This window comes from Gossypium arboreum, chromosome 8, assembly GCF_025698485.1.
Source record: "Gossypium arboreum isolate Shixiya-1 chromosome 8, ASM2569848v2, whole genome shotgun sequence".
Classification (NCBI taxonomy): Eukaryota; Viridiplantae; Streptophyta; class Magnoliopsida; order Malvales; family Malvaceae; genus Gossypium; species Gossypium arboreum.
This window is the reverse complement of record NC_069077.1, coordinates 140079777-140102612: the sequence shown is the minus strand read 5'-3', so window position 1 is coordinate 140102612 and position 22836 is coordinate 140079777. Positions and strand designations below refer to the sequence as shown.

The 22836-nt window shown below is 32.2% G+C and overlaps 4 protein-coding genes across 6 annotated transcripts; 3 read left to right on the top strand and 1 right to left on the bottom strand.

Moving 5' to 3' along the window:
* The first annotated feature begins 1241 nt into the window (after window positions 1-1241).
* On the top strand, window positions 1242-3057 carry LOC108468066 (protein WHAT'S THIS FACTOR 9, mitochondrial). Its single transcript, XM_017768921.2, has one exon. It carries the CDS (start codon window positions 1349-1351, stop codon window positions 2825-2827), a length of 1479 nt encoding a protein of 492 aa, XP_017624410.1. The 5' UTR covers window positions 1242-1348; the 3' UTR covers window positions 2828-3057.
* A 335-nt stretch (window positions 3058-3392) lies between these two features.
* LOC108468209 (G-type lectin S-receptor-like serine/threonine-protein kinase At5g35370) lies at window positions 3393-6989 on the top strand. Its single transcript, XM_017769100.2, has one exon. The coding sequence runs from the start codon at window positions 4342-4344 to the stop codon at window positions 6853-6855; it is 2514 nt and encodes an 837-aa protein (XP_017624589.1). The 5' UTR covers window positions 3393-4341; the 3' UTR covers window positions 6856-6989.
* Window positions 6990-7611: 622 nt separating this feature from the next.
* Window positions 7612-12468, bottom strand: LOC108470226 (26S proteasome regulatory subunit RPN13). Of its 3 annotated transcripts, none has more exons than XM_017771503.2 (14): window positions 12323-12468; window positions 12061-12120; window positions 11850-11942; window positions 11639-11698; window positions 10981-11019; window positions 10793-10867; window positions 10646-10712; window positions 9783-9861; window positions 9195-9313; window positions 9075-9098; window positions 8491-8585; window positions 8337-8414; window positions 8195-8249; window positions 7612-8103 (listed from the first exon to the last, which is right to left on the bottom strand). In XM_017771503.2, the coding sequence occupies exons 2-14, from the start codon at window positions 12097-12099 to the stop codon at window positions 7970-7972; spliced, it is 957 nt and encodes a 318-aa protein (XP_017626992.1). In that variant the 5' UTR covers window positions 12100-12120; window positions 12323-12468; the 3' UTR covers window positions 7612-7969. The 3 variants fall into 3 exon arrangements, with proteins under 3 accessions (XP_017626992.1, XP_017626994.1, XP_052887949.1); XM_017771505.2 differs by having other exon boundaries at window positions 12061-12149; window positions 12324-12462; XM_053031989.1 differs by having other exon boundaries at window positions 12061-12077; window positions 12323-12453.
* Window positions 12469-17516: 5048 nt separating this feature from the next.
* On the top strand, window positions 17517-21739 carry LOC108468208 (pollen receptor-like kinase 1). Its single transcript, XM_017769099.2, has 3 exons — window positions 17517-18299; window positions 19698-20309; window positions 20964-21739. Exons 1-3 carry the CDS (start codon window positions 17657-17659, stop codon window positions 21620-21622), a joined length of 1914 nt encoding a protein of 637 aa, XP_017624588.1. The 5' UTR covers window positions 17517-17656; the 3' UTR covers window positions 21623-21739.
* The last annotated feature ends 1097 nt before the right edge of the window (window positions 21740-22836 follow it).

Sequence of the window (22836 nt, the reverse complement as noted above, 5' to 3'; positions counted from 1 at the left end):
ATCAATTGTACATAATTTTAACTGATATAATAACAAAATTAGCCTCAATGTTTATATATTCTATGTAAATGATGGCAAAATATGTCCAAATTAATATACCAATTGATTGTGGATCAAACCAATCTGAATGACCAGTCCAATATAGTTCATACAACAACAATTTCAATGGGATTAAAAATAGGGTAAATTCAATTAGAAATCCTCAAATTATATCCAGATTTTAAATAAGCTTTTAAACTTTAAAACGTTATAATTGGGTCTTAGAAATATTAATAGGGTATTAATTTAATCATTCTAACTACCTAGTAAATTAGATATGACATGGAGGATATTTAAAATATTTAGATTAAATTGTAAATACATGTGTATTTATTGTATAAATAATTTAGATATGACATGTTAAAAAAATCTCTTCCAAATTTTATTAATATTTTTAATACATAAAATTTAAATTGTTCATGTAATAAAAATATATTTTAAAAATATATGTGTGACGCAGATTCGAAATGCATTTAAACCAAAACTAATGATTAAAAGGAGCAAATGATAGAAGAACATGTTTAATAAGCTATTAATAGTTTAAAGACTCGATTATAATATTTTAAAGTTTAAAAGTTAATTTAAAATCTGGATAGAACTTGAGGACTTCTAATTCAATTTATCATAATTTTAATCTCACTAAAATTATTTAAAAGCCCATTTAGATTAGTGTAAAAACATTGACTATAGTTAGAATAGATTCGTTGGCCCCTTTTCTATTCCGTCTATGTCACAGGGTTAAAATCAAAAAATATTTGTTGCTTTTCCGATGTTTTCTTACCTTATTAATAAAACATTCTCATAAAAGTATTTTAATAATGTTTTCAATGATGTTAGTAAATCGTATTTGAATTGTTCATTTTTTATTTATATAAACATTTCGTATAAAAGTTATTATGTCAGCAATAGTGTCGACATGAGAAAAAAAAAAACTAAACTCACGACTCTGAAAGTAAAACACCTATCCAAATAAAGCTTAATTGAGTTTAATCCCGAATCAATTGGTATATTAATTCGACCAAAAAGATTGAAATGACCTACTTCTATGATGAATTATTTGAAATTTGGAAAAATTCAAAAAATAATTATTGTTGAATAAGTTTGTAAATTTTTTAATATTTTTTAAATAACTCATTAATTTTAATTATTTTATTTAATTAATATTCTGTTTTTAAAACAATGCTAAACATTAAACTGACCCAAATATATTAGTGGGTGTTGGGTTTTGCTGTTACTTGTTCTAAACTTCAAAAACCTTAAAACCCTTCCAAAACCCTTGCTCACCCTCTCATTTCTACATTCGCCGCCGATGAAGTTTCCGAACCACGTTATACACAGGCGCCACCGCGGCAGCAGGACCTTCATGGACGGTGCCGCCGCCACCACTGCCATCAAATTCGTTAGAGACCGCGGCCTAGACCATGCAGTGGAGCGAGAGAAGAACCTTCGTCCACTCCTAAACGTTAAGAACCTCATCAAATCGGAGCCATCAAAGTCCCTTCCCATCTCCATAATCGCTCAGAACAAAGACTCACTCAAAATCCCTTCTCGACCCATCGAATTCATCCGCAAATACCCGTCGGTCTTCCACGAATTCCTCCCCGGCGGAATCGGAATCCACCCCCATATCAAGTTGACTCAAGAAGTACTCGATATCAATGTCGATGAGCATTTGGTTTACGAGAGTGATTCTTACAGGCAATTAGTAGCTGATAGGCTTTTGAAACTGTTGATGATATCGAGAATGAACAAAATCCCCATCAACATCCTCGATAAACTGAAATGGGATCTAGGTCTTCCTCAAAATTACTTGAAAACCCTCGTCCCGGATTTCCCTGACTGCTTTCGGGTCGTCGGGTCCAATGAATCGGGTCAATTAGAATTGGTTTGTTGGAGTGATGAATTGGCTGTTTCGATTCTTGAAAAGAAGGCTATGGAAGGAGGGTCTGGGTATTCCAAAGGGATGCCTTTAGCATTTCCAGTGAAGTTTTCAAAGGGATTTGAGATGGATAAGAAGGTGAAAAAATGGTGGGATGATTGGCAGAAATTGCCTTACGTTTCACCATACGAGAATGCTCTTCATCTTTCACCAAAAACTGATGAATCTGATAAATGGGCAGCTGCTGTTTTGCATGAAATTTTGAATCTTTTCGTAGCTAAAAAGGCAGAGAGGGATGATGTGTTGTGTATTGGGGAGTATTTGGGGATAAGGTCAAGGTTCAAGAGAGTTTTGCTTCACCATCCACACATTTTTTACTTGTCCAGTAAGATTGGAACCTATACCGTTGTTTTGAAGGAGGCTTACAAAAGGGGTTTGCTGATTGAGAATAATCCATTGATGAACATTAGGAACCGGTATCTTCATCTTATGCACACTGTTAAAGAACATGGTAAAGACATTTCTATGTCTTCAGGAACCAATCAAGAAAAGAAAGCAGCGAGTAATGCATCCAAAAAGGTAGCTGGTGATGATGATAGTGAAGAGGAGAATAATGGGGTTTCTGTTACTTTTTCTGGTTCAGAAACCGAGAATGGTGATAGTGATGAGGAAGAGGATCGATTCAAGGGCGGCCGGCGTGGTTCTCGTGAAGCTGTTGCAGTTAGTAGAAGAACAACAACAACAACAACAAGTAAGAGGAAGAATGGGGACTTGAAAACTCATTTGGGTGATGGTGAAGGTGAAAGGGCAATAGGAAGAAGGCATAGTAGGACTAAACCCAAAGTTCCACAACCACTAAATGCTTCTACTAATGTCCATAGGAGATCTCAACAGAGATCTTCAAGTTGACATCAGAGAAGCAGTAGGTAATTTGCCAAAATAACTTTTGGGCCTAGTTTGCCACTTTCTCTGATTCTTTTGATATGAATTTTGACAAGAAAAAGTGGGGCAAAATGACCAGTTTGAGCCACAAAGGAAGGCCTTTTGTTGGAATTCAAATGAGTAGGCAGAGAATTTGTTGAGTTTATCTGTATTATCAAATTTACAAGAAGCAAATTGTCTGAAAATCAGTTTTATAATATTATGTTGCCTTTAAGTCCTTATCCTCATTTTAAGTACACCATGCATGTATCTTTTTAATGTAATTCGAACATGCACAATTACAAGTAAACAAAGTGTTTTAATCCACTTCATCTCCATTTTGATATGAGGTGAAAGTAAATGTAGACTTTCAAAAGTCAAAAATCAACCATGGTGCAGTTGTCTTCAACATTTGTTATGATGTCAAATTTGGTTAGTCTGTTAATGTGGTTTTAAGTATAACAATTTTATACAGGTTCAATGATAGCAGAGAAGTAAATGTATTCATCTATAGCAGGGAGTCTGAGCCTCCTCCGGAGATGGTGGTTAAGGGGGGAGGTGAGTAGGTTGTCTTGGATGCTAATGGGGGAGTTAAAGACCAAGGCTTTGAAAATAGTTTTGGTTTACATACCAAGAGCCGGGGGTGGTGATGACAATGGCAGATGGCTAGGGCATGGCCCTATCTACCTGCAACGGGTTGCATTAGGCTTGTCGGGATGGTGGTTTATCGGTTTTCTGCTGGGATTGAGCACATAGCATCAGCCTCTAGGTTAGCAATTTATACTTGTTCGGTTGACATGTGATGCCTTTCGGTTGAAAGTTGATGATCAACTAATTAAGATACACACGATCTTGCTCCAATGGTCAAAATGTTACATGGTTCTCAACGTGCCAGACATGTTAAATATCGGAGAAGCTCAAAAAGATGAACTTGATCGCTAGACTTTACAGGTTGTGCTATGCTCCAAACCACCAGGCCAATGGCTCCAAGAGGCAGAATTGGCTTTGTAACTTGGCTCCATCATATAGATGACAGCTATGAGGGTCAACAATTAGATGAACAAAATCAGAGGGAACACATATTTGTCAACATTTCCTGCCAAACTCGTAGTTTACGAATGCTTTGTCAACATTTCTTGCCAATTATTACGGTCTATGCTTTAGTCAAATTAAAATATTGATTATATTAATTATTGTAGTCAAAGTCATCATAGTAAGCCTTTTTCTCCATTTGTTTCTTGAATTCAAGCTATAATTATTTGTTTTTCAGAAGATTTTCGTCATCTTGATTGAACCTTCTGTGTTTGAAAAGATTAAAGTTGAATTTTTCAAAACAGCTTGCACCTTTAAGCAAACCCTTCTAGTTTAGTAGTTTAGTGTTCACGTTTATGAAAAAAAGTGGTCAAATTAGTGTCATTTGATTGATTTCCAGGCACCCCAATCCTTCACCATAACCTTTGTTTTTTTTGCGTTTTCTCGTCTCTATCTTGGTGGTCTGAAATATGGCCGCCTTTTCTATCTTTGTCTTCTTGTCCGGGTTGTTTATTACCTCCTCAGGTGATCTCTACAGTCACTCCATCCGCCCCAACTTCACTGCTTCATTCATCAACTTGGTTGACAACAGTGGTGCCTTCTTGCTATCTCCCAACGCCACCTTCCGAGCCGCCATTTCAAATTACCCAGACCAACAGCTCCCTCAGTTCTATCTCTCAATCATCCACTCATCTACCAACACCATCATATGGACAGCTAACAGAGGCAGACCTATTTCAGATTCTGCCAATGTTTTGCTAACTGCCAATGGACTTATCATCACCAATAACTCTGATCAGATTGTGTGGTCAACACCAAGCCTCAACTCTCCCGTCGCATTCCTTCAACTTGATGACTCAGGAAATCTCATTCTGCTTGATCAACAAAACATTTCGTTATGGGAAAGTTTCAACTACCCTACTGACACTCTTGTAAGGGGGCAAAGATTGCCTGTTGGTATAGACTTCTTTGCCGGTGAATACCAGCTTTTGCTCACCAGTTCTGATGCTGTTTTGCAGTGGAATGGGATGACGTATTGGCGGTTGTCAATGGATAACCGAGCTTTCAAGGAGTCGAATGTGCCGGTGTCTTTCATGGCGGTTAATGGCAGCGGTTTGTATTGGGTCGGAGATGATGGTTCAACCATAGTCTTTAAGGTTCCATTGGCTCCTATTGACGCTGCAGGATTGGAGTTTATATATGCAAATTTGGGGTCCAATGGGAAGTTCACCATTAGCAGCTTTGATGGGAACAATTCGGTCCAAAACTTACAAATTCCGGTTGAAAATTGTAGAATTCCATCCATTTGTGAGAAAATCGGTTTCTGCAACCGTGACAAAAGGCCCGAAACCTGTTTATGCCCATCAGCTTTCCACAGTGGAATCGATGGTTGTGTGCCAATTAACCCTTTGTTCACTTTGCCTAAAGCTTGCAATACCAGTAATTCTTATGGTAATGAAACCAATGATCAGGTTTCCTATATGAAAATTGGGGATGCCATAGACTATTTCTCAACAAAATTCATAGAGCCACTAAGTCAACGGATCAGTTTATTGAACTGTCAACTGCTATGCTCTCGGAACTGTTCTTGCTTAGGGGTTCTCTATGGAAATTCTTCTGGTTCTTGTAATCCGATTTGGAACAATGTCGGATCCATCTTTTCAAGCACCTTTGATCTTGGCCAAGAAGACTTTTCAGGCTACGTAAAGGCCATGACTCTATCATCTAATATAAACATAAGTTCTAAGACCGATGCTGGTCATAAATTCTCAGTACTGGGTTCGGTCCTACTATCTTCATTAGGGGCTTTTGTACTGGTTGTCATTGTTATAGGATTCTCATGGTGGAAAAGAACAAAAGGGCATTCCAGAGCTGCAGTAGTAAGATTAGGCTCGAAAGCCTCATTTTCAATGGAGATCGATTTACTATCTATTGCAGGTTTACCAGTTAAGTTTGAGTACGAGGAGCTTGCAACTGCAACAGACAACTTCACAACACAAATCGGTAGCGGTGGATTTGGAACCGTTTACAAAGGTGTTTTACCAGATGAATCAGTTGTGGCAGTGAAAAGGATCACCAATTTGGGAGTTGAAGGAAAGAAGGATTTTTGCACTGAGATTGCAATCATAGGAAACATTCACCATATCAATCTTGTTAAACTGAAAGGATTTTGCTTGCAAGGCAAGCAACGGTTTTTGGTATTAGAATACATGAACAAGGGATCACTGGACCATGTTATCTTCAATAATGAATCGGTTCTTGGATGGAAAGAAAGATTCGAGATTGCAGTCGGAACCGCAAGGGGACTTGCTTATTTGCACAGTGGGTGCCAACACAAGATAATCCATTGTGATGTGAAACCAGAAAACATTCTGCTACACGAAGAAAATTTACACCAAAATTTACAAGTGAAGATATCAGATTTCGGGATTTCGAAGCTTCTAACACCCGAACAATCGAATCTTCTTACGACATTGAGGGGAACTCGAGGATATCTAGCTCCCGAATGGCTAACAAGCTCAGGTATATCAGAAAAGAGCGACGTTTTTAGTTATGGGATGGTTTTACTTGAAATTGTGAGAGGAAGAAGGAATTTCTCCGTACAAACTTGTGCGCCGTTATCGGGTGCGGAGCTCAAGAGACTGTATTTCCCATTACTGGCATTAGAAATGCATGAGCAGAAGAGATATATGGAGCTTGTGGATCCAAGGTTGAACGGAAGGGCCGAGAGTGAGGAGGTTGAGAGACTTGTACAAGTGGCCTTATGCTGCGTGCAAATGGAGCCACGGCAGAGGCCGACTATGTCAAATGTGGTCGGCATGTTGGAAGGGAATCTGCCAGTGGAGCAGCCGAGAATTGAATCATTGAACTTTTTGCGAATCTACGGCGGAAGATATGCTTCGGTATTGACCACTTCCACCGATGGATGCAATGAGCAAAATGAGTTCATTATGGACCATCATCAGTCATCAAATGACTGCTAGTTCATGTGCCTAATGGTTCGTTGGACTATACTTTTTTCATTATAATCATTTATCATTACATAAATATGTTATATACTTGAATCTATATTAAAAACTTATCAATCAATCATCTAGGTTACATGTGAACAACAAAATTCATGCAAGTAATTCAAAATGACCAAAAAAGAGCAGTAAAATACCATAAAAGCCCCTACACTAGGAGTCAGATTGCATTTTACTTTTAGTCAAAAAATAGATAAATTAGTAATTGTACATTAAACTAAAGAGTAAATTGATACTTTCTATTAAAAATTTCATCCATTCGAGCTATTAAAAATTGACATAGTTGACAAAATAACCCAACATGCCACGTGTACCTTATACTTACATACAAAAACCAATTTTTAATAACAGAAATTGATGAATTTTTTTAATAAAATGACTAATTTGCACTTTAATCTAACGTATAAGAACTAATTTATCTTTTTCTAAGTAGAGGGCAAAATGTAATTCGACTCCTAATATAAAGACCTCCATGGTACTTTTACCCTGAAAAAACCTATGATCTTGACTCAAAAACCCTAACAAACAAATCCCAACAATACGAACCCAAAATGATTCTAGTCAGAAACAATCCAAACTTAAAATGATCTAAACCTGAAAATTTAAAACCCAAAATGACCTAACCTAGATTGACTCAAGCCCAATTTTCAGGTCTAATGGAAACCATAACCATAGAGCAATAAAACACACAAAAATCTGATAGGAATTCCAATGTAACAAAAATCCAACAGAACATACACTTGACCTTTATATGTTTTCACCAATTCAATGCTTTCCGTGTATGTTCAAAAGGTATTAAAAATGGTCCTAAAAAAACCAAGAAATTATCCACTTAATCTTCAACACAATTTTTTCTTCTTTTTTTGTTTTTGTTTTTTGGGTTGTATTATACAATAGCTTAAAACTTTGAACCACAATAAAAACCATTTCCATTCTTCATTGCTTTCTTTTTTCTGCCTTTTTTTTTTTCCAGAACACCCACCCAAACAAGAAGAATAATTAAAACAGGGATGAACTATTCTCTCCTATGATAAAAGAGAGTGATGGGAACAGTAGCAGATGAAATTATCTGTCACTTGCTCTCATCCATGGGGTCATTACGATTACAGGATTGAGGTCTTACATCTTTTTCATCTTGTGTTTCTCCAGAAGTTTTGGAAACAGAATCTTCAAGTGCCTCAAGGAAAGATAAAACAGTGAACTTATCTGCAAAAAAAGGAATGGTTAAATAAATTAACCATGAAGAACCATCGCAATGTCCGATACTAAAATTTATTTGGAACTGCAGACTACTCACATTTACTTGGATCAATACCGAACTGAGACAAATCTATCTGTCCGGTTCGAAGTACCTATAACAGAGAGAAAGCAACCTCATGAAATTGAACAGTGCATTGAAAATTTACAAACAAACAATAGTGTGGGTTCTAATTCCTCACATAGGTAAATGAATCTACTTGCTGACGGAAAGGAGGACTCTGCAGCAACTCTAACAAATCCTCAGGTGTCCATTGACCCTGAAACACCAATAACTTCATATTCGGAGAACATAAAATATAGAAAGAAAACCGAAACAGTGCAACTATTATATACCTCTGGTAAATATGAAGCTAATCGCTCTTCCAATGACAATGTCTCAATTAATGGCATTATCAAATCTGGCTTCAAAATATCATCCAACCCCAAGCCTGGTAGGATAAAAAAGGGAAGGAGGTGGAGTCGTGTCAAAGAAAAGCAACAGAAAATGTGAAACTTCACGTCAAACCACTTCCTAACGGTATGGTATCAATTGAGAATACCAAAAGTGGACAGCTCTTGAGAAATAATAGACTCGTCAAATTTCTTTGACTACAAACACAAAGGTTGACGGATATGGCTTAACTCTGAGAGTAGCATCAAGCAGAATTGTTATTTCAAGGACTGCATATCAGACTACTCTCACTCTTAAAAATATGTTACATTAGCTGGTTAAAGTATTGGATCAAAAGCAAAATCACTAGCTTTACACTGATAATATCACAACTACAATTTTATTATTACTTCTACAAATATATTGGAAAAAAAAATACTTCACACGTGGAAATATAACAAAGAAAAAAAAATTTCCCTAGAAACTTAACAGGTTCAATTCCAATATTACCAGATGCTCTTAAATATAAAAAGAAAAAAAAAATCACCTCCATCTGGCTCACCAGCTACCTCTGCAACAGATACAACCACAAAACAACGGTGTTAGAGCTCAAAATGATCTAATAACAAAATAGTAACAAGCATTCTGCAATTAATGAACTACATACCTGCTGGACCAATATTGCTCAGTATTCTTTGCAAGTCTTCCAATTTAACTGGCCCTGATGAAGAGGTTACATCACTAATCGCTTCAGCACCTAAGTTTGTAACAGTCAAGTTTCCAGCTCTGAAAAGTTTGGATAAATAAAAACATAAGAATTTTGAACAAGTGGCTAATATCTTGAAAAAGAATAGAGCTCAAATTTCTGATTTTCTTTCGGTCTAAGCCAACCAAGGTCAATGAATAGAGGAACTGACAGGTACTTCAATAAAAACAACACTCATATATTCAATTTAAAATTGATTCTAAACCTCAGTCCTCTTCCTAAAATTTTTACAAACAATTTAATTTCTAGAACTAATCGACCACAAGCCATGTAAGTGCATTCATCAACATGCCTAATATTGTTTTATTAATACTAATTTTAATTATAAAGTTTCACAACATTGACATGTATGACACAAGGATAGGCTGGACCACAAGACATCTGAAAATAAAGTAGACAACATTTAGTTTTTCAATTTTGTGTTTGCAAATACCATTTATAGTAATCTTTCTACATGAATGAGGGGTATCCTTATAACAATGGCTTTACCTTGATGAAATATCATCTTCAACCATGTCTTCAAACGCTTGCAAAGGCTCAGAAGCATCAGGCTCATCTACACCAAGTTCTGTTGAATATTAAAAAAATAAAATAAAATCAATTTCCGGATAATTCCCCCTATTCCACCCACATTGAGCAAATAGCCATTCTTCAAATATAAAATTGGTTAATGTATGAAGGCCTAGTCCACTAACAGAGTGGTTTTGATGCATGAGGAGTTAACACTGAAATATTAAGACAAAGGAAGAGACAGAAGAGGAGGGAGGAGGGGGAGGGGAGGGGAAGGGAAGGGAGGTAGAAAGCTAGATATGGTATCTATGCATGCAGGGGTTTCCAATTTTAGATACTGAAATATATTGCAAAAGATAAAGTTAAAGAGTGAAGGATGACAATTAAGGGCAACAAGAGAGAAAGAGAGAGAGTGAGACTGTGATCAAGAAAGCCATGTTTAATGATGTGATTGCTTACATCAGAGTAGCAGGAACCAACACACACACAGAGACTGGTTAAGAAAGCCATGACTGATATGATTTTATCAACATAAAGTAAGATGAGGATGCTTCAACAATAATAATAGAAAAAAGGGAACCATAAAAGCAAAAATATAGGACCAAGTAAACCAAAATTGGAAGAGCAGATAACTCATATGGGAAACTAAAAGCAGGATAAATATACAATCTATTAAAGTTAAAAGGAATCCATAAAACAAAATTAAAAACATAAAACAAAGAGAGAGAGAGAATATGTCTTATTATAAACATACCAAAGCAATCCATGCAGAAGGATAACCTTGATGACTAGAATGCATATTTAAACCCTAAACTTAACCAGAAAATGTGATCCATTTATACCTAATGGTTGATTGATGAAATTATTGACCGCGCAACATAATTGTGAGTCATCTTCAGCTTTCGGCTCCTGAGCGAATAAGAATGAAAACAACTTAGCAAAAAATAGCAGAGACTTAGCTACACAGGAAGCAAATTAACAAACCTAACCTGCATCCAGAAAAAGAACTTCCGGTCGTCGGTATTGAACTTTAATATGTAAACCCTGCCTGATGCTTGATTAACCTATGTTATCCAAGTACAATAATATTCAAGATCACTTAAAAAAGCTAATATAATCCAATTTGATAATCAACGTATTTTAAAAGATTTAAATAGTTCAAAAGACAATTAAATACCTTCTCAAAAACAGCCTCATCGGGGAAAATAATCTGATCCTATAATATGTCATGTGAAGGAAAAGGGAAAGGGAAAGAAAAAAGAGTACTCACATGTTATATTAACATTTTTATGAATCAAGCAATAATAACAGGGTAAAGTAGGCATAGAATGTTAATCACAGGTCTGAATATTAACAATGAAACTAAGCTATTAAAGGACAAGAATTAAAAATCAATTCTTAACCATATCAGTTAACCAGATGGAAACCTATACATAAAATAAAACAATGTGACCTATCAGACAACATTGCTTCTGACTTCTAAATAGCAAAGATGGACAACATAGCAAACTATTCCAGACATTAACAAGATGAGAAGATAGAACTAATGTGACTAATAGTTAACATGAAAAGTATACACATACAATGTGTTAACAAGCATACATGCTGAACTTATATTAAACTCTAAAAGACCCCCAAACTACATTTTAGAATGAAATGCATGCATATACACAGACACGTACATGCAAAATTGATTCCTAGACTACAAAATCAGAAGCAGCATATAAAAGTCAAAACTGAAAGGCTGCTACGATAAAACCTGCAAGCCTCAATGTTCGTACAGAATAAAATATTTTAAGTAAAACAACAAAAGCAAACTATAGGAAGCGGGATACATCTTCAATAACATTTTGAGTCCGATCAAGCCACTGAAAATGAACCAGTCCCTCCTCACCCTGGAACAGAAAAGTGGTAAGCTCACAACAGTTTCAGATAAAAATAATCTAAAACAGATAACAATTCCATTATCTAAACACATAATGTATAAAACTAATAAAACCCAAAAGATAAAATAGGTATAACCGAAAGTTCTTTAATTGATAATACCCTAGCTATGCGAATGAGCCCTTTACGTGTATCAGGGACAACCCTTTTTCCTTCCAACATCATTTTACCAGCACGAAACTCCAGCAAAGTTTCCTGCCAATACATAAATGCCGAATTGAGTTCAAACACGATAACCTAAGACATCAATTCATTTCAGAAAATTTTTCGAAAACTCTAAATTTGATTTTAAAGTATTTAGCTGAGACAGTACCTGCATTGCTGGAAAAGCTTCACCGAAAGACGAACCCATCAGCTCCACTTCTTTCAATAGCTAAAAAAGAAATCAAATTCAAAAGAACCCGAACCCCAAAACAAAATAATAAATTGATTTCAAGACACAAGACGACGAATAAAAGCAAATAATTAACGAAATTTGTTCGACAAAACCCTAAAATCAGAAATAATAAAAATTAAACAGTATAATTTTTTTCCTCAATCGGTAAAGATTTAAAGGCAAACCACAAATATAATACCTGCTTTTTATATATATAGCTTTATTTTTCGCAGAAATTTGATCAAATTTTCTTTTGCATGTAAAGATTGGAAAGCTCAGATTCTGTATATCAAAAGCGGCCGAGTTTCGGCTTTGCAAATTCAGGCATTAACTTTTGCTAATATCACGAAACTGACACTCTTTTTTAGTCCTAATTATGGTTTTAGTCCCTTTATTATGCTAAAATTTTTATTTAAGCTTCATACTTTAATTTTATGTAATTTAGCCTCTTTTCTTTTATAATATTATTATTTTATTAAAGTTGATAACTTTCTTAGTTGCTATTGTTAAAATGATAATATAAACTTTTTTAGAAAAAATTTTAAGCGTAGGGTCGAAATTAAATTAAAAATTTTAGGATAATTAAAATATATTGTAAGTTTAAAACTTTATAATTTCTAGAAATCATAAATCACAATTTTAACGTTTTAGAGGGAAATACAATGTTACTATTTATTAGTTTATAATTTTTTTAATTTCAAATGGGTTAAAACACAAATTTTTATTTTTTAGGAGTTAGGATCTTACCTAACCCTTTAGTGTTGTCCCTAATTGGTATTTTATTAATAGATCCAAATCGATAGCACCGCTAGATACTATTATTATAGTGATCACTCGAATTATGTTTAGAATTAGTTTTAAGCATTCGATTCACATGTAAATTATTATAAATCAAACACGATCAATTTGATTTTCACGTGGTCCAGATTACGTGATCAAATAATAATAATAAATTTATATCATCGCCTTAATAACAAAAAGTTATGTTATCAATTTGGATCTGTTAATAAATTTTATAATAATAAATAAATAAATTATATTGAACTAAAGAAGAGGGGTGAAATCTTAAATTTCAAATTAGTAGAGATACAAAACTGTAATTATATTTTTTATTATTCTTTATTTTTTATTATTCTTTATTTATATATTTATTTTGGCATTTAAGCGGCAAACTAGTGAGCTAGGGTTTGGGCATATTCAGTTTGGGTTTAGGTTAGTTAACCCAAATGCAAAATCTAAGGCCCTTTAGATAGGTAGTATGGTTCAATGCATTTAGTTATCTTTTTATTTTATGCTACAGTAATTAATTTCATTATTATTAATAATTTTATTATAAATTTTGATTATATTTGTTTTTTTTAAAATAATACCTAAAATTATCCATAACTCCTCCTAACGCATAAATAGAAGGATAATAAGTTTCAATACATTCGAACCCACATCCTTCTCGATTGACAATAATATTCATGCCAATCGAACTAAAACTCAATTAGCAATTATACAAATTTTAAAACAAATCAATCTAATTATATGCAAGTTTGAAGGAATATAATGAATTGTATAATAAATAAAGAGGAATATAATCAATTGTATGATAAATAAAATATCAAATTGATATGAAAATTAAATTAGAATCTCATATATATATATATATATATATATATATATATATAATTACACTAAAACAAATTTTACATTTTAAAATTTATCCCAAAGCGTTTTAAGATTTTAAATTTTTACCAAATCCGTCCTAAGCTATTTTGTATATTTTTATTATGTATTTTTGTTTAAATTTCATGATTTATCATGCTATTTACATCATCTACAAATTACTTTTATTACAATAATTTTCTTTATTGCAATTTTAAGTTTTATTTTATCACCATTTTATTTATCATAGTTGTTTCATTAACGAATAATTTGTGATTGACCAATAAACTCTTAAATTACATCAATAAGAACGAACTTAAAAAATTACTTATTCACTATTTGACTTTTAAAGTATACCAGTTTTCTCATTTTGATATTTAATTTTTTATCTATTTTGACATCAAAAGTACATTCACTTCCTAATTTGGTATTTAAAGTATAACTCCGTTATATTTTTTAGTCCATTTTCGATAGAAATTAAAAATATATTATAACTAATCACAAAACACCACATGACATCTTTATGTAAAAGTAAAATATATTCTTTTATTAAATATATATACACATTAAACAATATGAAAAATAGAAATAAAAATATATATAATCTAGAAAAAGCATATAAATTATAAAAAAATTAAAAATATAATAATTGAAAAGAAATTAGTTGAAATTAACATTATTTATTACAAAATTTGAAAAATTGTAAAAAATATTTTAAAAGTTTAAAAAATTATAAAATTCTAAAATATATAATTATAAAATTCTAAAAATTATTTAAATTTCAAGTTTTTTTTTTGCTATTACTTGAAAGTTAAATACCTTTTTTTATATTTTTATACATTATTTTGACTTTTACAATTTACAATTATATATTTTATTTTTAAAATAACGTTTTAATTTTTTAATTTTATATATTATATATACTTTTTACATTTTTAATCAATATAATTTATATAATAATTTTTAAAAGGACACATGACTTGTTCTAATAGCACCACATGACTTATCAACGCCGATCAATGTTGGTCAGCAATCAATCAAGTGTTTATTTTAATATTTAAGTATTTAATATTATAATTTTTTTATTTTTAAACATAAATTTAATATTTTATTTTAAATAAACTTAATTACCACGTGACATCTTTTTCATTAGCCAAAACATGCCACGTGGCACATTTCCATTGGCCAAAATTGTCTAACAATTTTTTTAATGTTTGTTACAAAATAGACCAAAAATAGAGAAAATTGATACTTTAGATATCAAGTTAAGACAAAAATTAGGTACCAAAGTAAGAGAATTTGTATACTTCAAGAGCTAAATCGTGAATTAAGCTTCAAAAATTCAATGGCAACTCCATTTGTAAGATTTTAAAATAACATCACAAAGGTCGCAAGATCGCTTGTACACACCACTATTCAGAAAGGCATAAAATTAAAAATAAACAAATAACAAAAGGAACTTTGGATAAATAAGTTAAAAGTAATATAGAGGCTTTTATATCAAAAGTTAGATTGTATTTTGTCTTCTTTACAAAAATAAAAAAAAATCATTATATGTTAAATTAAAAAGCAAATTAGTGTTTTCAGTAAAATTTTCCATCAAATTTTATTGTTAAAAATTGATTCTTATACGTCAAAGATATTGTACACATGAATTGTCTGGTTATTTCGTTAACCAAATAAGTTTTAATAGAAGAAATTGATGAAAATTTTAATAGAAATGACCAATTTACATTTTAATTAATCTAACGTACAGGAACTAATTTACTTATTTAATGACCAATTTACTTTTTAATCTAACGTATAAGAATTAATTTACTTATTTTTAAATAAAAAATAAAATGTAATTTAACTATTAATACTAAAACTTCTATGATGCTTTTATTGATAAATAGAAAAAGTATGAAACATAATTTTCCAATTACATCAAAGTTCAAACCTCAACTTGAAATCCCATTATTATTTTCTTTTATTTGTTTTTGTTTGAAGGCAATCAGACCTAGAAAGCTCAAAATAATAATAGTAATGATAACACACAATGCATGTATGGAGTGAGGGATATTATCAGCAGAAGATAATCGAATGCCAAACCGAAATAGCTAAGTTGGAGGAGCAGTGATTAGAAGCTTCATCAGTACCCACCTCGGCTCCGCTCGTTTCATTAGCAGCACACAAGCGTTAAATTCGGTAGAAATAAAATTTAATTAGATTCGAAAAAAATTAAATTTTGAGTTACTTGAATTATACAAATTAATTTGATCGATTTAAGTTTGAATGGGATTTAAGTTGAGTTGAATTTTATAATTGAATAACTCTAATTATTTAAATAATAAATTTGTATAAATACTATTTTGATCCTGTTCTCTCACAAAAAATTTAAAATATTTATAAAAATTTCAAATTTTATATTTAAAAAAGTATAAAAATTCTAAAATTCTAAAATATATAAAAAGGTTAAAATTTTAATTTTTTCTAAAATAATAATTATTTTGGGACCTAATTAATTATTCAAATTTATCATACTCAACTATTTTATTTTTTATTATTTTGCTTTGAAATTTTTTCAAATATATATGGTTTCAAATTTATGTGCTTTAATATGAAATTAGTTATAGTACTGTAACAATATTTCTTATTTGACATGTTTAATTTTTTTTAATTTAACTCAAATAATTTCACTTGATTCGATTCGACTCGAATTACATTTCACTCGATTCGACTCGAATTACATTTCATTCGATTCGATTCAAAAAAATTTCAAATTGAGTTAGAATGATAAAATAGGCTCGAAAAATGGACTTGGGCAAAAAAAAAGGCTCGTATATAGAAAATGGGTCAAGCCTTAGGTAAGCTTTAATTTGCCCGGGTCCAGTCCGAATTTACCAAAAAATTGTTGTTGTTTTTCTACTATTTTGCTGCCATTTCACTATTATATTGTTACTATTTTATTGTTATTGTTTGAATATTGTATAACTCTTGTTTTATTATTAATTTTGCTACTATTTTAGAGTCATTTGCTTGTTAAATTTTACCCTATCTTAGTGTTATTTAAATATAAATTTTTTTATTTTCAATTTATCGGAAAATATTTATTTGATTTTTTACTATATTTGATGTATTATATTTTTAAATTTATTTTTATATAAAATTTATTACAACAAGCGAGTCGAGCTTGAGTTTTAACTTTTTATCCAGATCGGGTTTAGGCAAAATTTTAAGTCTATTTTTTGCCTAAACCTATCAAATAGGCCTGAAATTCTGTTGTGACCTAGCCAATGATCAACTCGAGGTCAACATCAGATCAAATTATAATTTTTTTTATCATTTTCGAGTAAAAATTCTATCTACCCTTATCCCCTCAAATCCGAGCCACATTCATCTTTATCCCAAAATTCTAGCTACTCAACTAACTAAAACATTGATCTATAAATGTTAAATCAACATTCATTCCAGAATAATAAACCCTAAATCTTAAACTATACCGAGCCAATCAACATTCATTCGAGAATTATAAACCCTAAATCTTAAATTATACCAAACTAATTCTAAATGATTGAATTAAAATGTGAAAACTTTTTGCCCAAAAATTTTTAAATAAAGGAATTGCATGGCAAATACGTAAGATGAAGACGTTATCAACGTAACACATGCAGAGCCTTCCATTGATATACACCTTTTAGCAACTCCTATTCTTAGTAACTCAATCTTTCCTCTCTTTCAAAACCATCCAGATTTTCACCCACCATTTTTCTTTTTTGTTTTCTTTCTCTTTTGGGCCCATCCTTGGGCTCAAAACCCCATCGATATCCCCGCATTGTAGGCCCCGTGGCGAAGGGCCCGCACGCGCCGCCGCCCTCCATCACCGTGCATAAAACCCTCCGCCATGGCCACCTTTCACCTTCGTGTTATATTTTTAATATCTATGCTTTTCACTTCTTCTTATTCATTTTCCGATTCTGAATCCCTTTTGAAATTCGAAGCTTCTTTAGTCAATGCCTCTAAATTGGACAGTTGGAGAAACAACCCAAAGCCGCCGTGCGATGGCAACCGTGCGAATTGGGTCGGTGTCCTTTGCAAAAAGGATACCGTTTTGGGTCTAAAACTTGAGAAAATGGGATTATCGGGAACCATCGATGTGGATTCCTTATCCGGGTTTTCCAAATTAAGAACCCTAAGTTTTATGAACAATAATTTCAACGGCTCCTTACCGGATTTTAATAAACTCAGTGGCTTGAGATCGCTTTATTTGTCGAACAATCAATTTTCTGGAGATTTACCGAAAAATGCATTTGAAAGTCTGGCTAGATTGAAGAAATTGTATCTTTCGAAAAATAAGTTTACGGGTGAGATTCCGTCGTCGATAGCTAACCTTCGTAAGGTTATAGAGATTAAGTTCGACGGGAATAAGTTTTCCGGTAAGATACCGGATTTTAAACAACACAACTTCACACTGAATCTTTCAAATAATGCATTGGAGGGTTCTATACCTGCAAGCCTTAGTAAGATGGATCCCACCATATTTTCCGGTGAGTTTTTCGTGTTTATCGTGATTGCAAAATGCTAATATAATCATTTTAACAATTTCTTTGTCATGATTTCATTGCAAACTTCGATCATACAATCATAATATATAGTCTAGAACTCTACTGTTTTTTTTTTTTTATGTTGAAGGGTGGACAGAAATTTTAGTAAATTATAAATATTTAAGAAGGTTAAAACATATTAATTTATAATTTTATAATTTTAAAAGAATTTTAAACCAGTTAAATTATTTTTCGGTTTAAGGACAGTGTTTGTTTTTTAGTGGTGGTGGAGTTAGAAAATTTTTTGAGTCCGAATTAAATTTTATATTTTTATGATAATAAAATGTAATTTCACTATTTTAATAGATTATATATTTATAACTTTTAAATATTAAATTAAATTTTTTTGGGTCAAAAGTGTAATTTTATTATTATTAATTTAAAATTTTATTAAATATAAAATAACAAAATAAAAAATTTTCATTTTAAGGGATCAAGGCCTGTTAACCCTCTGGCTTCGCCACTTTTGTTCCCTATGACTTGTCAATCATGTTTACGTACTTTCAAACCCTATTATTTCCAATCATATCATGTTCATTCAAGGGTGAAGTTAGAAGAAAAATTTTGAGTCGAATTAAATTGTATATTTTACCATAATAAAATATAATATCCTCATTTTAATAGTTTATATCTTCATAATTTTAGAAGGATTAAATCAAATTTTTATATTTTTGACTAATTATGTTGTATGAAAACAAAGAATTTAGTCCAATAGTAAAGAAAACTTGAATTACTGGGTTTTTTTTTGTTATTTATTGCATAAAAAATTTGACCTACTAATTACTAATTTTTACTATTTAAGATTAAAGTTTAATAATGTTATTGGAATAGTTTCTTAATTTTCGAAAATTTTATAAATTAAAATTTGTAATTAACTTTCCAATTTCTGTAAATTTAAATTATGGTAAAATATTATAAAGATCCCTATATTAAAAATTAAATTGTATTTTGTCTTGTTACTCAAAAATATATAAATTAATTTTTATATATTGAATTTTTCTATTAAAATTTTATTCATTTCTATTATTAATTAAATGATCTCTATATGCAATATGACACTTCAATTAATGACACAATATGTTATTTAAACTAATTTATAAATTCTAATTTACTATTATTTGAATAATAGAAATAAAAATAATTTAAATTCTAATATAGTAACAATTATGTCACTTAGATGGGATTTGGATAGCTTACGATGTGATGCGTTTAGTTTATTTTTTTCTCATACTATAATATTATTACAGTATCTAATTTTACTATTATTAATTAATATTTTTACATTAATTACATTAATGTATAGTTTAAAAGGCCTATAATTTTCTTGGTTTACACCTGCAGGCAACAAAGGTCTATGTGGAGCACCATTGAAGACTTGTGACTCTCCAACTTCCCCTCCCACAATCCAATCCTCCGCCCCTTCACCCGCCCTCCCCACAACCCCTTCCCCCGCTCCTTCCCCTGCCCCTCCCAAAACACCCGCCATTTGGCTTCCCACCATCGTTTTTTTAGTCGTCACATCAATCATTTTCGCCACTCTCACCCTCCTCTTAATCTGTTGTCGCAGCAGAGTGCAACCGCCTCATTCCATCGAGGCACCACCACCGACGTCGGGTGCTTCGCAGAAAAACGACGTAGAGCTCTCTTTCTTGAGGGATGATAGAGAGAGGTTTGATCTGGCGGAGCTGTTGAAATCAACGGCGGATGTGTTGGGGAGTGGGAGCTTTGGGTCATCGCATAAGGCGGCTCTATCGGTAGGGTCGTCAATGGTGGTGAAGAGACATAAAAAGCTGAATAACGTTGGGAAAGAAGAGTTTATAAAGCATATGGAAAACTTAGGGTGGTTGAGACATGAGAATGTGCTTCCTCTCGTTGCTTATTGTTATAGGAGGGAAGAAAAGTTGCTAGTTTATGATTTTGTGGAAAATGGAAGCTTGGCTGTTCATCTTCACGGTTAGTACTCTCATTACTTAAATTCACAAATTTCAGCTTCTAAGAAGCTTAACACTAAAAATTGATTAAAAAAATAATAATAATAAAATATTTACGTTTAAACTGGTCAAATCAATTAATTTGAGATCTGATGATCTAATTGATTGCTTAATCCGATTCCTGAGAAGGTTTAACTATACCATAGATTCAAGTATAACAATGTACGTTCCATATGATTTGCCTTCTAATCACCCGATTAGGCACACCCATCTTGTCTTTAGACCACTTCTTTAGACATTCGAACTTTCAATCTATAGAGTTGTGACATTTGAGACAACTTCCAATGAAGACAATATTAGACTTTAATAGATTTTTCTTGAAGAAATCGAAAAATCTTTTGACATATCTAAATCCGTAAATATACCTCACGTCTTACCTAATTTTTTAAGCCTAAAACTATAAACCCTAACGTAAAAACATGCCATATTACACCTAAAGATGAAGTCAGGAAATTAGTTTAAGAACAGATGGTAAATCTACCATTTTTGAAGAGAATCCTGAAAACTCCTTTAAATATTTAGAACCCTAAATTGCTCTTTAACTCAATAATTTCGTATATATTTCTTCTTCTTTTTTTATTACTGTTAGATAACATTTCTTTTTAAATCTTTTCAGGTTACCAGACACTGAGAAAAGCCCCACTAGATTGGCCAACACGATTAAACATAGTAAAAGGAGTAACCAAAGGTCTCGAATACCTCTACAACGAACTCCCAGCTTTAATCTCACCTCACGGTCATCTCAAATCTTCAAACGTCCTTCTCAACGAATCCCTTCAACCTTTACTCACAGATTACAGTCTAATCCCATTAATCAACCCAGAAAGCGCCCAAGAACTCATCGTAGCTTATAAATCACCTGAATACATCAAACATGGAAGGATCACGAAGAAAACTGATGTATGGTGCCTTGGTGTATTGATTTTAGAGATCTTGACCGGCAAATTCCCTGCAAATTTCTTACAAGAAGGAAAAGGAACCGAAGAACAAGATTTGGCTGTGTGGGTAACATCGATTGTGGGTGATTACGAAAATAATAACCCAGAAATTATGTTGAAGATTGAAGAGGTTTTGGATAAAGATATGGGGGCAGTGAATAATGGTGATAAAGAGATGATGGTTGAATTGTTGAAGATTGGGTTGAACTGTTGTGAATCGGATTTAGAGAAGAGATTAGACTTAAAAGATGTTGTTGAGAGAATTGATGGATTAATGAAGGGTAAAAAAGCTCATGGGATCGATGATGATGTCTCATCACTTGCAACTAATAATTAATTTTCTCATTTAGGTTCAACTATTCTTTTAATCTTTTATTGTATTCATTTTATTTTAAATTTAGTTTAGTAAAAATTTTAATGAATAAATGATGACTTCAAAATAAGCTTTATTTTATTTTCATTACTTTAAATTTTTATTTAATAATTATGCTAATTAATTACTTTTATTGAAATTCGATTATCATCTAATAGATTGTACAAATAATTTATCTAATATTTTAGTAATATTTCTTTTCTCTCTCTTCCGTTGACTATCACCATTGTGTAAAATAAAAGAAAATATATTATACTCTTTATTAAATTTGATCATGGGTTAAGTCGAGTCGGATCAATGTGAAATTTTATGTTCATTTTTTAGGATCGAGTCTGACCCGAAAAATAGGTCTAAAAGTTTGCCCAAAATTGATCCAAATAAAGAATACATTATTGGCTTCTTTCATAAGTGTAGTCACACAACCTGGCAACATAAAAAAAATACACCAGTTCATTTTTCTATGTTGCCAGGTTGTGTGACCCTAAGTTCCTTATTGGCTTCTTTCATAAGTGACCCAAAAAATTGATTAATTATGAAAATGATCCAAGTACAAAATATTATACAAAAATGATCTGTTTTCTACGGTGTTTGTTAGTGCTATCAACCTAACTGGTGGGACCCCTAACTTTTTTTTAAATAATTTTTTTTGGTATTGTCACACAGCTTGGTCGTACCAGTGTAAGCTCAAAGACACCAGGCAGAAGGTATTGATATATTTAGGTTATGGTATTGATACCAGGAAGAAGGTATCGATACTTAGATCATGGTTTTGATACCTTTTGTCTAGTATCGACATTGAAATTTGTTGTTCATTCTCTACAATGGAGACATGGATCCGGTGCGTCAACGAAGTTGATGCGGATGAGGAAGCATCGGGGAAGATGACCATGAAAATCAAAGGGAAAGATGAGGAAGCATCATCGAGTGAAAAAAACATGAAGAGAAAATGAAGAAACGCCATCACCATTTTTGAAATCCCATAATAAAACTAAAAAATGACGCAGATGAGTAAGCATCGAGGAAGATAATCATGGAAATCAAACGAGAGGGAAGATGAGAAAGCATTGTCGAGTGAAGAAGCATAAGAAGAAAGAAGAAGAAACGCCACCACCATGACAGAAGCTCAAATATGCATCAAATATATCTATACCTTTGATAAAAATGTATCAAAAGTATCA